Source organism: Sphaeramia orbicularis, chromosome 12 (genome assembly GCF_902148855.1).
Source record: "Sphaeramia orbicularis chromosome 12, fSphaOr1.1, whole genome shotgun sequence".
Lineage (NCBI taxonomy): Eukaryota > Metazoa > Chordata > Actinopteri > Kurtiformes > Apogonidae > Sphaeramia > Sphaeramia orbicularis.
Genome location: NC_043968.1, coordinates 5,676,755 through 5,689,712, shown reverse-complemented (window position 1 = coordinate 5,689,712; position 12,958 = coordinate 5,676,755). Strand labels below are relative to the sequence as shown.

The 12,958-nt window shown below is 35.9% G+C and overlaps 1 protein-coding gene across 5 annotated transcripts in view; it reads right to left on the bottom strand.

Moving 5' to 3' along the window:
• Positions 1–12,958, bottom strand: part of tpm2 (tropomyosin 2 (beta)) — a 47,627-nt gene that overhangs the window by 19,651 nt on the left and 15,018 nt on the right. For 4 of the 5 annotated variants that reach the window (XM_030150498.1, XM_030150497.1, XM_030150496.1 and 1 more), the window contains exons 2-3: positions 12,233–12,358; positions 2,491–2,624 (exon numbers count right to left, since the gene is read on the bottom strand). In XM_030150498.1, coding sequence (XP_030006358.1) covers positions 2,491–2,624; positions 12,233–12,358 — 260 coding nt within the window. Of the gene's footprint in view, positions 1–2,490; positions 2,625–5,274; positions 5,441–12,232; positions 12,359–12,958 lie in introns of those variants that run through there. The other variant, XM_030150499.1, reaches the window with a different exon arrangement.

Below are 12,958 nucleotides of genomic sequence, written 5' to 3'. Positions count from 1 at the left end.
TTCAGATGCAGATATAGTGAAGGTTCATTTTTGGTTTTTGGTTTTCTTTATTGTTTATATCTAATTTATTATTATTACCTCCGCCAAGGAGGTTATGTTTTTGCCAGGGTTTGTTTGTTTGTTTGTCTGTTTGTTTGTTTGTTTGTTTGTTTGTTTGTTTGTCTGTCCGTTAGTGTGCAACATAACTCAAAAACTTATGGACAGATTTGGATGAAATTTTCAGGGTTTGTTGGAAATGGGATAAGGAAGAAATGATTACATTTTGGTGGTGATCGGGGGTGGGGGGGCCCACGGGGGGGGCCACTGATCAGCCTTGGCGGAGGTCTGCGCTCTCCGAGTGCTTCTAGTTTAACAATGTTTTATTAAATAATGGTTATTTGAATCACTTTTTTCTGTCTGAGAGGCAGCTGTTGGTTCCTTTGTTGGGATTGAACTCAAATCCTGTTCTGATGTTAGTTGTGAACTAATAGAATCTGAACATTTGAACAGGATCTGAAACTGGAATGTCTGGAAAACACAATTTCAGTTTGAACACAGTTTGAACATTTGGTGATAGAACATTAGATCCTGTTGGGATCAAATAAAAATGTGTTTAGTATTTGTGCAGATTTCTGCTGTAATTCAATTCTTCCAGGAAATAATCATTTAAAAAAAGAAACAAAAAAAAACATTGCTGTTTTAACAGTATCATGATATATTATATCATGATCCTAGTATTGTGATTTGTATCGTATCACCAGATTCTTGCCAATACACAGCCCTAGTAATCAACAGGAACTATATTGATATCTGTAACCATTTCCATGTTATAAACCATTCAAATATGGACCATTAGAAGTAAAGGCACATTTTTTTTATATTTCCAAAATTCGTCAAAAATTCACAAATCTAAATATCTCAAAACTGTGAACAGACTTTGTAATCATTGTCCCAAGGAAGCTACTTATAACATTTGAATGAATCCGACCAGTCGTTTTGGAGAAGACTGTTGATACGTAGACACTGGTGACCTTGAGTTTGACCCTTCAAAGTCACTCAAGGTCAAAGGTCATGGACCCAAATGAAAGTCCAGTATGACTTCCTATCAGTGCTCAGTAGTAACTATATTGATATCTCTGACCATTTACATGTTAAAAGCCATCAAAATATGGCCCATTATCAAGAAAGGCACATTTTTATATTTCAAAAATTCATAAAAAAAATTCAAAGATCAATATATCTCAGAACTGTGAACACCATATCATGATAATAAAGATGTATTTTCTCATTATTCTGCCTCTCATGTTCCAACATTATATCACATCACCTAGTGACGTTCATCTACTCAATAAAACATTTCTGAGGTAAGTCATTACCGAAGGCGCCATTGCCTTTGAGAATAGCACGAAACACATCTAGGGATATTTGCCTACACGAGTCTACACGAGTCACCAACCAGTGCATCCTGGGTTTAAGCGCAGAGACAAGATCAACATCTGGGAGTTCAATCTGGTCTTAGTTTGTGTGTACTTTTAATGGGAACAGGACTGGGGCCTCGACCGATGACGTTTCACGAGAGGAGAGAAGGACAGACGAGAGAAACGGCTTTAGTTCAGTTATGGCCCAAATAAAAATGGCCGCCACTAAACCTAAAAACTTTTGTGTGAAGAAAAATATGTTGTGTGCTTTTCAAACAAATACATGTAATAGTCAGATATGACCTGAACCTTTGGACACACTGCACATTTCTAGGGCTGTGTATCAGCAAGAATCTGGTGATACGATACAAATCCCAATACTAGGATCACGATACGATACATCACGATATATCATGATACTGTTAAAAAGGCCATTTTTTGTTTGTTTCTTTTTTTTAAATGATTATTTCCTTGAAGAATTGAATTACAGCAGAAATCTACACAAATACTAAACACATTTGTATTTGATCCCAACAGGATCTAATGTTCTATCAGCAAATGTTCCAACTGTGTTCAAACTGAAATTGTGTTTTCCAGACATTCCAGTTTCAGATCCTGTTCAAATGTTCAGATTCTATTAGTTCACAACAAACATCAGAACAGGATTTGAGTTCAATCCCAACAAAGGAACCAACATTATTGAATAAGACAGTGTTAAAGAATAATAAATAAAACATAAACAAAAAAGAAAAACAAAAAAAACCAAAAATGAACCTCCACCATATCTGCATTTGAATAAATACCTAAAAATATTGATACAGTACTTTTTAATATCGATACAGTATTGTGAAATTAAATATCGTGATATATTGCAGAACTGATATTTTCTTACAGCCCTACAGACAAGAACGCGTACTGAGAAACGCCTATAGTTCAGTTATGACCAAAATAAAAATGGCCGCCACTCAGCCTAAAAACTTGTGTGAAGAAAAATATGTTGTGTGCTTTTCAACAAACACGTGTAATAGTCGGACATCAGCTGAACCTTCGGACACACTGCTCATGTCAGGTCAGTGGATGTGGAATGCGTCACCTCTCGCTCTCGTCTGCAGCTTTCTCCGCCTCCTCCAGCTTCTGCAGAGCGGTGGCCAGTCTCTCCTGAGCTCTGTCCAACTCCTCCTCCACCAGCTGGATACGCCTGTTTAGAGAAGCCACCTCTGCCTCAGCCTGCGCACAAACACAGAAATTACACCGTTACAGTGATCAAGAGAATTGGACGAAGAGAAAACAGTAGAAACAAGTGGTTCCAGGCACAACAAGCCCCGCCCCTCGCATGTATTGTATCTTATTTTGTCATGGATCCAGCTGATGTCATCATGTCCATGCGTGTGCTGATGTCAGCTTTTCAACTGCCCACATATATGTGGCAGGTTTGAAGTAAATTGAAACAAAATTGATGTTTTTATAGACGTTTGAAATTTCGCCCATTATAAGTGAATGGGAAAAAATTTATCAAAAATGTGCACTTTGACCTACTTTTCCCAAAATGTAATCACATGTATTCTGGGTTACTAGCAATCTATAAACCCAGTTTGGTATGAATTCAACCGAAAGTTTTACTGCTAGAGTGTAAACAAACAAACAAACAAACAAACAAACTGAACCAAAAACAATATCCCTTGTCTCCCCTTCGGGGGGGGGGGGGGGGTAACAAAGCCCTCAGATATGGTGTTCCCATAAAAACAAAATAATGAGTGTTCCAATTAAAGTGAGTCCACAGTGAGGAGACCCTAGAGCTTCACTGCACAGCTCCAGTGACTCATGTTCATTATGAGAAGGAAAGTACAAATATCAGGAGAAATGAGAAGAAACAAGGAAATGAAAAGAACAGGTAACAGCTGACACTAATAGGATTAAATATTAGTAATAATGTTAGTTATGAACATACAGTCCATCGTCTACGTCTAACTGTTATGTTTGGGGATTTCTCTTTCAGTTTATTTTGCATTTTCTTTTAGAGTGTTTCATTCTAAATATATGCACATGTATACTTTATATATCATGTATGTGATATGTCATATGCAATAATATATGATATCCCCAAATCCTTCACATTTTACAAAACATTCAATCACATCTGAACAGTTGTCGTAGTAGTTATGATACGGACAGGCTTTAAATTATGTCTGAACTGTTCAGACTGACTGGACTTTACAACAGACCAGACTAATGTACAGTAGCTGACATCACAATAAGAACAGAAACTTGCTAATGTTAAAAGTTTTTTAACAGCACTGTTCTTCTGTGAAATAGAACATGGCATAGAAAAGATGAAATCCAACCCAATTTCCACTTAGTTTTGCAAAACATCCCAACTTCAGTGGAATTGGGGTTGCATCATCTCAAATTGATTTTATACATTATTTTACAACAATACGTCTTTGCTTTATTTCATTTATGTTATTATGTTCTTTGATTCATTTTATGAACTGAGAGCTGATGTGAGAATTATTGTACATTTTTACTGTTAAATTCTAGCATTAAGAGGAGAAAAAAAATGACTATTTTTGGAATCTAAGAATAGTTTTTTATAATTGTTAGTTTATACAACTGTTGACTTTTCCCATGTTTTTATTTGCAGTGGGTAACAGCCTGGTCTGGTCTGGTCTGGTCTGGTCTGGTCTGGTCTGGAACACATCCTGCTGCCTCTGGGTGTTTCTTATTTGGCAGGACCAGGCTGTGTACATGATCCAGGACCAGGCTCAGCAGCCCCTGGTAACCAGTTTAGTAGAAGCTCGTTAATATTCTAGATTAATCCAAAGGTAGCAGTGAGCGATTTCCATCAGATTTCTGATTTCTAACATTTTATAGAAAAAGACGTGTTTTCAGATCTGCAGAGTCAGTGTAAAGCAGAGGATGAGTCTGCAAAAATCACAGGTAGAAATGTTTTTATCATATTTTGCTCTTTGTCACAGACTGCTGACAGTCAGTGAATATCTGTGTGACTGTTACACCTGTTTATTCTCCTACTCTATGTGCTTTCATGTCAGACTCCAGGTAAATTCACTGAATGACTGTGAAACCGTCCTTCATATTCAGCACTATAGAGACTACACATCTAAACTATTCTAAAAAATATAAATATATATCCGCGATATTGTCTGACAAAATACAACATGGGTTACTTCCCAGTGATTACTGAAGAGAATTTGCACTAACCTCCTCAGACCCAGCGGTGGGTTTTCTGTCCACATTTATGGACAAGAGTTTCACAACTTTATACAAAAAAAAAGAAAAGAAAAGAAAACTGTCCACCACAAAACGCATTCCATAAAAATTTTAAAAACTGCATCTGAAAAAACTGCTGCATCATGATGTTTCCAATAAAGGCACTTATTTAGTAAAAAACAGCTGGTACTGCTGACATGTCCTGGGTCTGAGGAGGTGAAATGCTCCTTCCTGGGCTTAGTCTGGGTGTTCAGTGCTGAAGTCTGCCCCCTGGTGTCACAGTCAGGAAGTTACACTGAAATGGAAAAGATGGATTTGCACTAAACTTTCATTCACAGCACCTAAACACAACTAAATAAAAACCTTTTCTTCTGTTTCCTGCTTTTTCTGTATGCATTCTGCCACAGGGGTAAAGCCTGATGGTCCTTTTACCCTTTTTTCCAGCTGACTGTAACTGTAACTGTAACTGTAATCCAAACACAGGTGAGGTTCACCTGGGTCACATGGTCCAACAGCTGACAGTCACTGTAACCTCTGAAGCTGTAGGTTTTAGAACACACAGGCTCCATATTTACATGTTTATTCTATGTGAGTTGTGAACACAGACTCGGACATGTTGTCGGTGTTTCCGGTGTTTCCGGTGCGTTACCCTCTCTCTGGAGTGCCTCTCCATGTCCGCCTCCTCCTGCAGCTCCTGGGCTCGGTCCTCCGCCTCATAAGCCACCTGTTGCAGTGACTGTATTTTTCTTCTCACAGAGTCTATGGAGCTGAAAGTCGCCATGTTTGTAGAAGAGCAGACTAGAAGATGCTCTCCGCGCGAGTGTCACCGTGTTACCTAGCAACGACGTAACACCGGAAACAATGCGTTCACTTCCGGTTACAGAACGAACGCAGGAGTGTAATGAAGAGCTCAAACTTTCTAAAAGAACTAATTAATTAACTTATTGGTTAAATATTCTGATTTTACAAAACGTTAATTTAAAAATTCCCGGCTTTAAATGAAAGAAGAAAAATAACCGAAAATGATCAAGTTCTTTAATTTGTCAAGTTTATTATTAAAAATGTCAGAATAAATCAGCTTTCCCGGCATGTGGTTATTTTATATACATTAGTCATCGCATTAACAGAAAAAAGGTGCTATTTTGTGATTTGTAGTATTGTATAAATGTGAAATTGCCTATTATGGGATATAATTCTGGTCATATCCCATGGGCCTTTATTAACTGCTCACATACACATTGTAAACTTAATTTTTGGGGGAGGAAATGTTCCTGAAATAAAAATTCACTAATTAATGTGACACAAAATTAATAACTGACAGCTGGTCTTAGTCAGAATATCTTTGACAGACCACTACACATTCTGTTTAAGCAGCACTTAGCAAAATGTTTTAGGGTCACTATTAGGTTTATTGTTTTATCACAGTTATAATGGCCATTATCTCTTATTTCTTAGTCTCCTGTGTCAAGATACAACCTGAACATACAGGACACATGTAAATAGTATTAAAAACAAATATTAAATCCAGGTTCATTCATGATAGGCCAGACTCTTTCCTTGTTTGGCCTACTTTTTGTGATGGGGACAGAGGTCAGACTAAATACACTTCATCTAATCTACTTAGTTCAGTTTTTGTATGTTATTAAATATGGTGCAGTTGTTACTTTATTGTCTTCTCGTATCTTGACAAAGGTAAATTGAGAAAAAGCTTATAGCTGAGCTCATATAATCCTGAAAAAACAACAAAGCAAAAGGTGGCCTAAGACTTTTGTACACATTGCATTTAATGCACTTTTATAATACTGCTTATTATTTTAGATGCTATATGCTACATTGGGACATTTTGCTAAATGCTGCCATAATACTGCATTATACTGTTCAATTTAATGACTATGGAAACCTTATCCTCTGCGTCATAGCCAATATAAAACAATACAGGGCTACAGTTTGTCAAGTGTTAAGTGTACGCATGAACAAGTATTTACAATTACATTTAATTTATTTTATTTAGGCTCATGAATAATTTATGACTGGATTTTTCCCCTCTCTGTTCATTGTTGACTGTATATTTTCATGCCTGTCATTGCTAAAATACACAGATGCTCTTTTTTTTTATTGCATATTACTAATAATATAGGTATTTCATAAGCAAAATATAGGTGTCAACCAAATAATAAAGTAAAAAGTATGTTTTTAGGAAGCCCAGTAACTGATAAATATGACAAAGAGTTAAACTGATAAATGGTTCATAGCATTAAGGTAACGTTAATGATAAAACATTATGGATACTGTTATATTGATAAATCTGCTGTAATTATTGAAGAAAACTGTTGAATAGTTGAGTCTGTTTGTACGACTGCACTGACATGAACAGACTGTGTGGAATTCAGTTACTGCAGTATGTAGGAGTTGTGGTTTGATGCTAAAATAAGGAAAATTGTATTGTTTGATTGTTGTATTAAGTTAATGATAAAAGTGTAAAAGCACTGAGGGGTTGGATTAAATCAGTTTAGACTTCTTCTTCCTGCTCCTTTTGCAAAACTCAGACTTGTATGTGTTTGAAGACAGATTCTGTTCATTTAAATGGTATTTTATTTTTGTCTTAATTTGCTTTGTTTTGTTTTATTTTTATTTTTTCTTTGCATGTTCTAAATAAATAAATAAATAAATAAAATATGTAAAATAATGTTTGTTTCATACATATTAAGTTTAGGAACCACTGCCTTAGAGAATTAAAAAAACAGAACTGTTCTATGAAAAAGAACAGCTCTGACAAATCTAATTTATGTGAATATTAGAAAAGGCCATAATTTAACCACTAAACTCCTGCATTCTGAGCGGGGGGGTGTTTGCAAATAGAAGTTGATGTCATGGGGGAAAGATGTTCATGTTAGAGCCATTAAGCCCCGTCCTGTAAGCAGTGGAAGCATAAACAAATCCACACGTCGCTCCACTTCTTTTCCATCTTTGGTATCAGCACAGTCACAGGACGCTCTGCCTCCTTTCAGGGCAAATGAAGCCAGTCTCTTCCCAAATCTCTAGGATGTTTTGCGCTATAACTGGTCATAAACGCTGCGATTCACCACTCATCCTCACCTCCTTAAATGTCACAAATGATCAGGATTTTTGGTTCTGCTCTTCAAAGCACATTGTGAGTATGAACCCTACGTGAGTTTCTTAGAATATGATCCTCTATATTTTGCATTTTCCACTGTAACTCATGTATTTTCCTATATTTAAAGTAAATTCAAAGATTATTATATCAAAACAGAAAACTGAAGAAAACGTGAGTTTTTCAGCGACTATCGTTAACGGAATATAAACATAAATAAAGAGAAAAATGTATTTTGGAACTGCCACGAAAGAAGCACTGGGTCTTTATGGGTTAATTTAAGCAAACTACAGTCTCCCAAGGGTCATGTAGTTGTACTTCTAGTGTGAAGTACTTGTATTACTATGCTTTAGAAGCACTTTCCCCATCATTGCTTACTTGGTATTTGTGCCCTTTTCCCATACAGTCTCATAACACAAATAACACTGGTCAACAACAAATGTATTGTTTCAGTTTTTTGAGCTGATTTAGGATCATTTTGGTGCTGAATCCAAAAATCACATTCATTTTGCTCAATCAGGTCAACTTTCTGAACTATGCTACATATTGGCTTTTTAACATTTTTGCTTACATTTATGGGCATTTTCACATCATATGATACAAAATTCTTTCATATTTCTTGCAATAAACGAGTTCTGAAGATTTTACTTTTGCCAATTTATGATTAATGGTTTGTTTAATATTACAGGTGAATGAAATGGCTTCGACTAGAAGATCTTGCAAAAATAAGCCTGACGTATTCTGCTACATCGGCGGTGAATACACCATTGTACCTAACAGGAATCAAGTCACAAGTTTCATAAAGTGTGCTTACCAATCTTATTTTGGTATTTATTATATTTTGTGAGAAGATCAAATTTTTCAAAATCAAATTAGCAAAAAAACCTGACCTGATTGAGAAAAACAGATGTCATTTTTGGATTTAGCGCTGCAAAATGGTCCGAATTCGGTAGAAAAAACCTGGACAACTTGCAAAAAACATTTTTTGTAACCCAGTGTAATGTGTCTATAAGCTGAAAACAGTGTCTACTCAGCCTCACTGTGTGGCCTCGTACAAATATTACACTTGTAAGTTAACTGCAGATCCACTGGCATATCATATAATATAAAGCACTATACTTTTAATGGAAACATATTCACATGAAGTTCTCAAGTAAATCATGTAGACCTCAGTAAAGACTGGTGCCAAGAAAAACAGCCATCTGATGAGCTGTGCAGCTCTGTTAGAGGAGATGGCATTCAGCTGCAGGTGCTGACAGGCTTTAGGACATGTTAGTAGAATCTGATCTGCACATATGACACACAGAAGACTGTCTCTGCTGCAGCTGTCAGCTGCACAACTCTGCACCCGTTTTCCACCGCAGCTGAGAACTAACAGGATGGAAAAAACGGCTTTGAAGGGTTTTCCTGACTTGAGCCAAGGTTATTATCATGAACGACGACTAACGAAATGGCCAAAACTAGAACTGAAAAAACATTTTCGTTAAGTGAAATAAATAAAAACTAGAATTAAAAGAAAAAAACATAACTACCTGAAACTGTATTGTGTGCTTACAAAACTAAGTAAAACTTTATGGATAAAATTCCCAGTGTTTTCGTCTTTGTCATGTTGGATTGATATGAAATTGATTTATTTCGCTCTAGCAATTTGAGCTGCTGTCTCCATACGACACTTTTTGCTCCGTCACTTGTGTTCACTTGTGGTTTCCAGTCGTCTTCTGGTCCCCACTCTACCTGGAAACATGGAGACTAAAGCAGCAGAGTCCTGTCTGGGACTGATTTGAATAGGAGCACAGAGAAGAAGAGAAAAGGGGCCTTCGTAATCCGAATGACAAATGGCATGGAATAATGAATGACCTAACCCTAACCCTAGTGGTCATTCATTATTCTATGCCATTTGTCATTTGGAAATTGTCATTTAGAAAAGAGACAACAAAACTAAAACTAAACTAAAACTAAGCATTTAGAAAAAAATGAAAACTTATAAAAACTATCAAACCTGCTCTAAAAACGAATTAAAACGAACTGAATTAGAGAAAAAAAGTCCAAACTAAATAAAACTAAACTAGAATGAAAAATCCAAAACTATTTGAACCTTGTCTTGAACATGGTCCTTTTATTAGGAACATAGCAGATGTAGGAGTGGGGGGTCTGTCACTGGTTTTTACATTTACAGGCTACACTTACCACAGCCACTTTCTGCAGGTATCAGCAAATCTAATGGAATGCTTTTTCAGTCCCTTTTCAATGCCACTTTAAACTGATTTAATGCCCGTCTACCTGCAGACACAGTTGTATATATAGTTTTTGGTGGGTTTCCCGTCCACAGGCTTTAACCTGGTTCTGAACAGTTCCTCCTCCAATCACTTTGATGAAACTTACTTTTTCCCATTTTTCCCACATTTGCTCATATTCCCTCCGCTCTTTCTCCACAACATGAGCACGCTCACAGCACACTGCATTCCAAGCATCCGGTGTTGTGACTTCATGTATCTGTCATTTACGATAGCCAGTTAAAGGGTTCTGCCTGTCAATCATCACACTATACTTCCAATCATAATTATTAAAGGTTTATATAATCAAAATAAATCGTGAATAACAATGGTTTTTTTTTTTCCATCAAGTGTATGTGATGTTTTTAATGCCTCTGGACATGGATTTTAATGCTTTTTAATACCATTTAAGTCCCACTGCAGCCCATGGTTCCATTTACAGCTGCATTAATGTCAAATACATGCCTCAGAGGAGAACAAATACACACTCAGACTCATGTTTTCCCTCCACCAACAGGCTGATCTGAGTCTGGACAGGAGTTGGGTGCAGTGCTCACACTGTGCCTCTTACTTTTATTGGGTGTTATTTGTTAGTTTTGTGATGTTGTGTGTAACCACATTAAGCTGCTCACACTGACAGGATCTGACAGTCACATACAGACGACAGGAAGAAGAAACAACGTCTGGGCTGGTGTTTTTACCCTTCAGCTAACTTCTGACCGAAGGGGAACTGGAACCATTTTGTTGTATAATGTACGATTAACTGTGAACTGCATTTGGAGACTGATGAGATATTAAAACTATCTATCTATCTATCTATCTATCTATCTATCTATCTATCTATCTATCTATCTATCTATCTATCTATCTATCTATCTATCTATCTATCTATCTATCTATCTATCTATCTATCTATCTATCTATCTATCTATCTATCTATCTATCTATCTATCTATCTATCTATCCCTACGGTACAGACATTTTGTTTCTGACTGCATAAACCACAAACCCCTGGTGCATCCAGTGGTTATTTGAATTATGTTCAAGTCTTAAGTTCAGTCTCTTTTAAGTTGATTTAATTTTGATGACAAACAGCCGCTACACTTGTATTACTATGCTTTAAAAGTAGTTTCTTTTTTTGCTATTCTCTCTGTTATTTATTATTTAAAAAACTTTCTTATTCACTTCTGTTCATTTTATTGCCTATTTAATCTTTTTTACTTTATTTTAATAGATTTTTGCTTATTTTTTCCACATTATTATTTTGCAGTTTCTTTGTCATTTTTTAAATCGTCGGTCTGTCTGTCTGTCTATCAAAAAAATGTACAATGTGATATCATGAAATCACATAAACTTCAGGTTATTCATGTTATTCGTATTTTTTAACAGATACTTTGACATTTTCATGATCCACTTGAGATTATATTTATCATTTTGTTCTTTTTTTTGCTATTCTCTATGTTGTTTATTATTTAATCAACTTTCTTATTCACTTTTGTTCATTTTATTGCTATTTGATCCTTTTTTACTTTATTTTAATAGATTTTTGCTTATTTTTTCCCACATTATTATTTTGCAGTTGCTTTGTCATGTTTTTAATCATCTATCTATCTATCTATCTATCTATCTATCTATCTATCTATCTATCTATCTATCTATCTATCTATCTATCTATCTATCTATCTATCTATCTATCTATCTATCTATCTATCTATCTATCTATCTATCTAAAATGTACAATGTGATATCATGAAATCACATAAATTTCAGGTTGTTCATGTTATTCGTATTTTTTAACAGATACTTTGACATTTTCATGATCCACTTGAGATTATATTTATCATTTTGTTCTTTTTTTTTTTGCTATTCTCTATGTTATTTATTATTTAATCAACTTTCTTATTTGCTTTCATTCATTTTGTTGGTTATTTGATCCTTTTTAATTTTATTTTAGTAGATTTTTGCTTATTTTTTCCACATTATTTATTATTTTGCTTACTTACGGAGCATCTCTCTCTCTCTCTCTCTCTCTCTCTCTCTCTCTCTCTCTCTCTCTCTCTCTCTCTAATCACTACCTGTCAGCTGTTTCCAGTCTGTTGGATCAGATGTGACTGGACTCATATTTGTGCAGTCGGTTCATGTGTTCTTCATATATCTGTATATCTGTATCTGTCCTTCTGCTCTAACGTGGTCCCTGGTATCTGTCGGATCCCTTCACTTACGTCTGTGGCCTTTTTCTCCGCCTGCTCCAGCTTCTCCTGGGCATCCTTCAGCGACTCAGAGTATTTGTCCAGCTCATCCTCCACTCCTTTCAGCTTCTTCTGCAGACCCAGCAGCTCCTCCTCCAGCTGACGTAGCGGACATGAACACACAAACACAACATGTCAGAAGGATGAAAAGGCCGTTCACAACATGTCCTTCTGTAGTCTAGAGGAAAACACAACCCTGCAGACTGGAAGATACAGTTACATTTATACAGTACAGTCCATTTTCCAGTGTAAAGGAGGAGGTTCAGGTGGAATCTATGGAGTATCCAGGACTCAGTTTTATAGCAGATGCTGTGATTTACTACCGATAACAACAATGAGCCTTAAAACCCAGAAATTAGTTTGCATTTTCCACTTCTGTTTCCTTTTTTTTTGGTTAGATGTGTGCAACCGCCTACTGGTGTATGAGTGTGTGCATGAAGGGGTGAATGTGAGGTCAAATAATAACAGCAGAAGAACTCGACAAAAAAAAAATAACTGCAGATTTGTGTGATGTGAGATGTGAGAAAAATAATATTCCATTATGCCTATAAATAATACAAACTTCAAATTTGTGTCTTTGTTTTAGTGCAAAAAAATCACATTAAATTCTGAAACTATTTCCATTTCCAAACTCTCCTGTACCAATAAAATGTGACTAACCTGAACAAATGTGTCCAACCTGAAATGTCTGTATTAAAT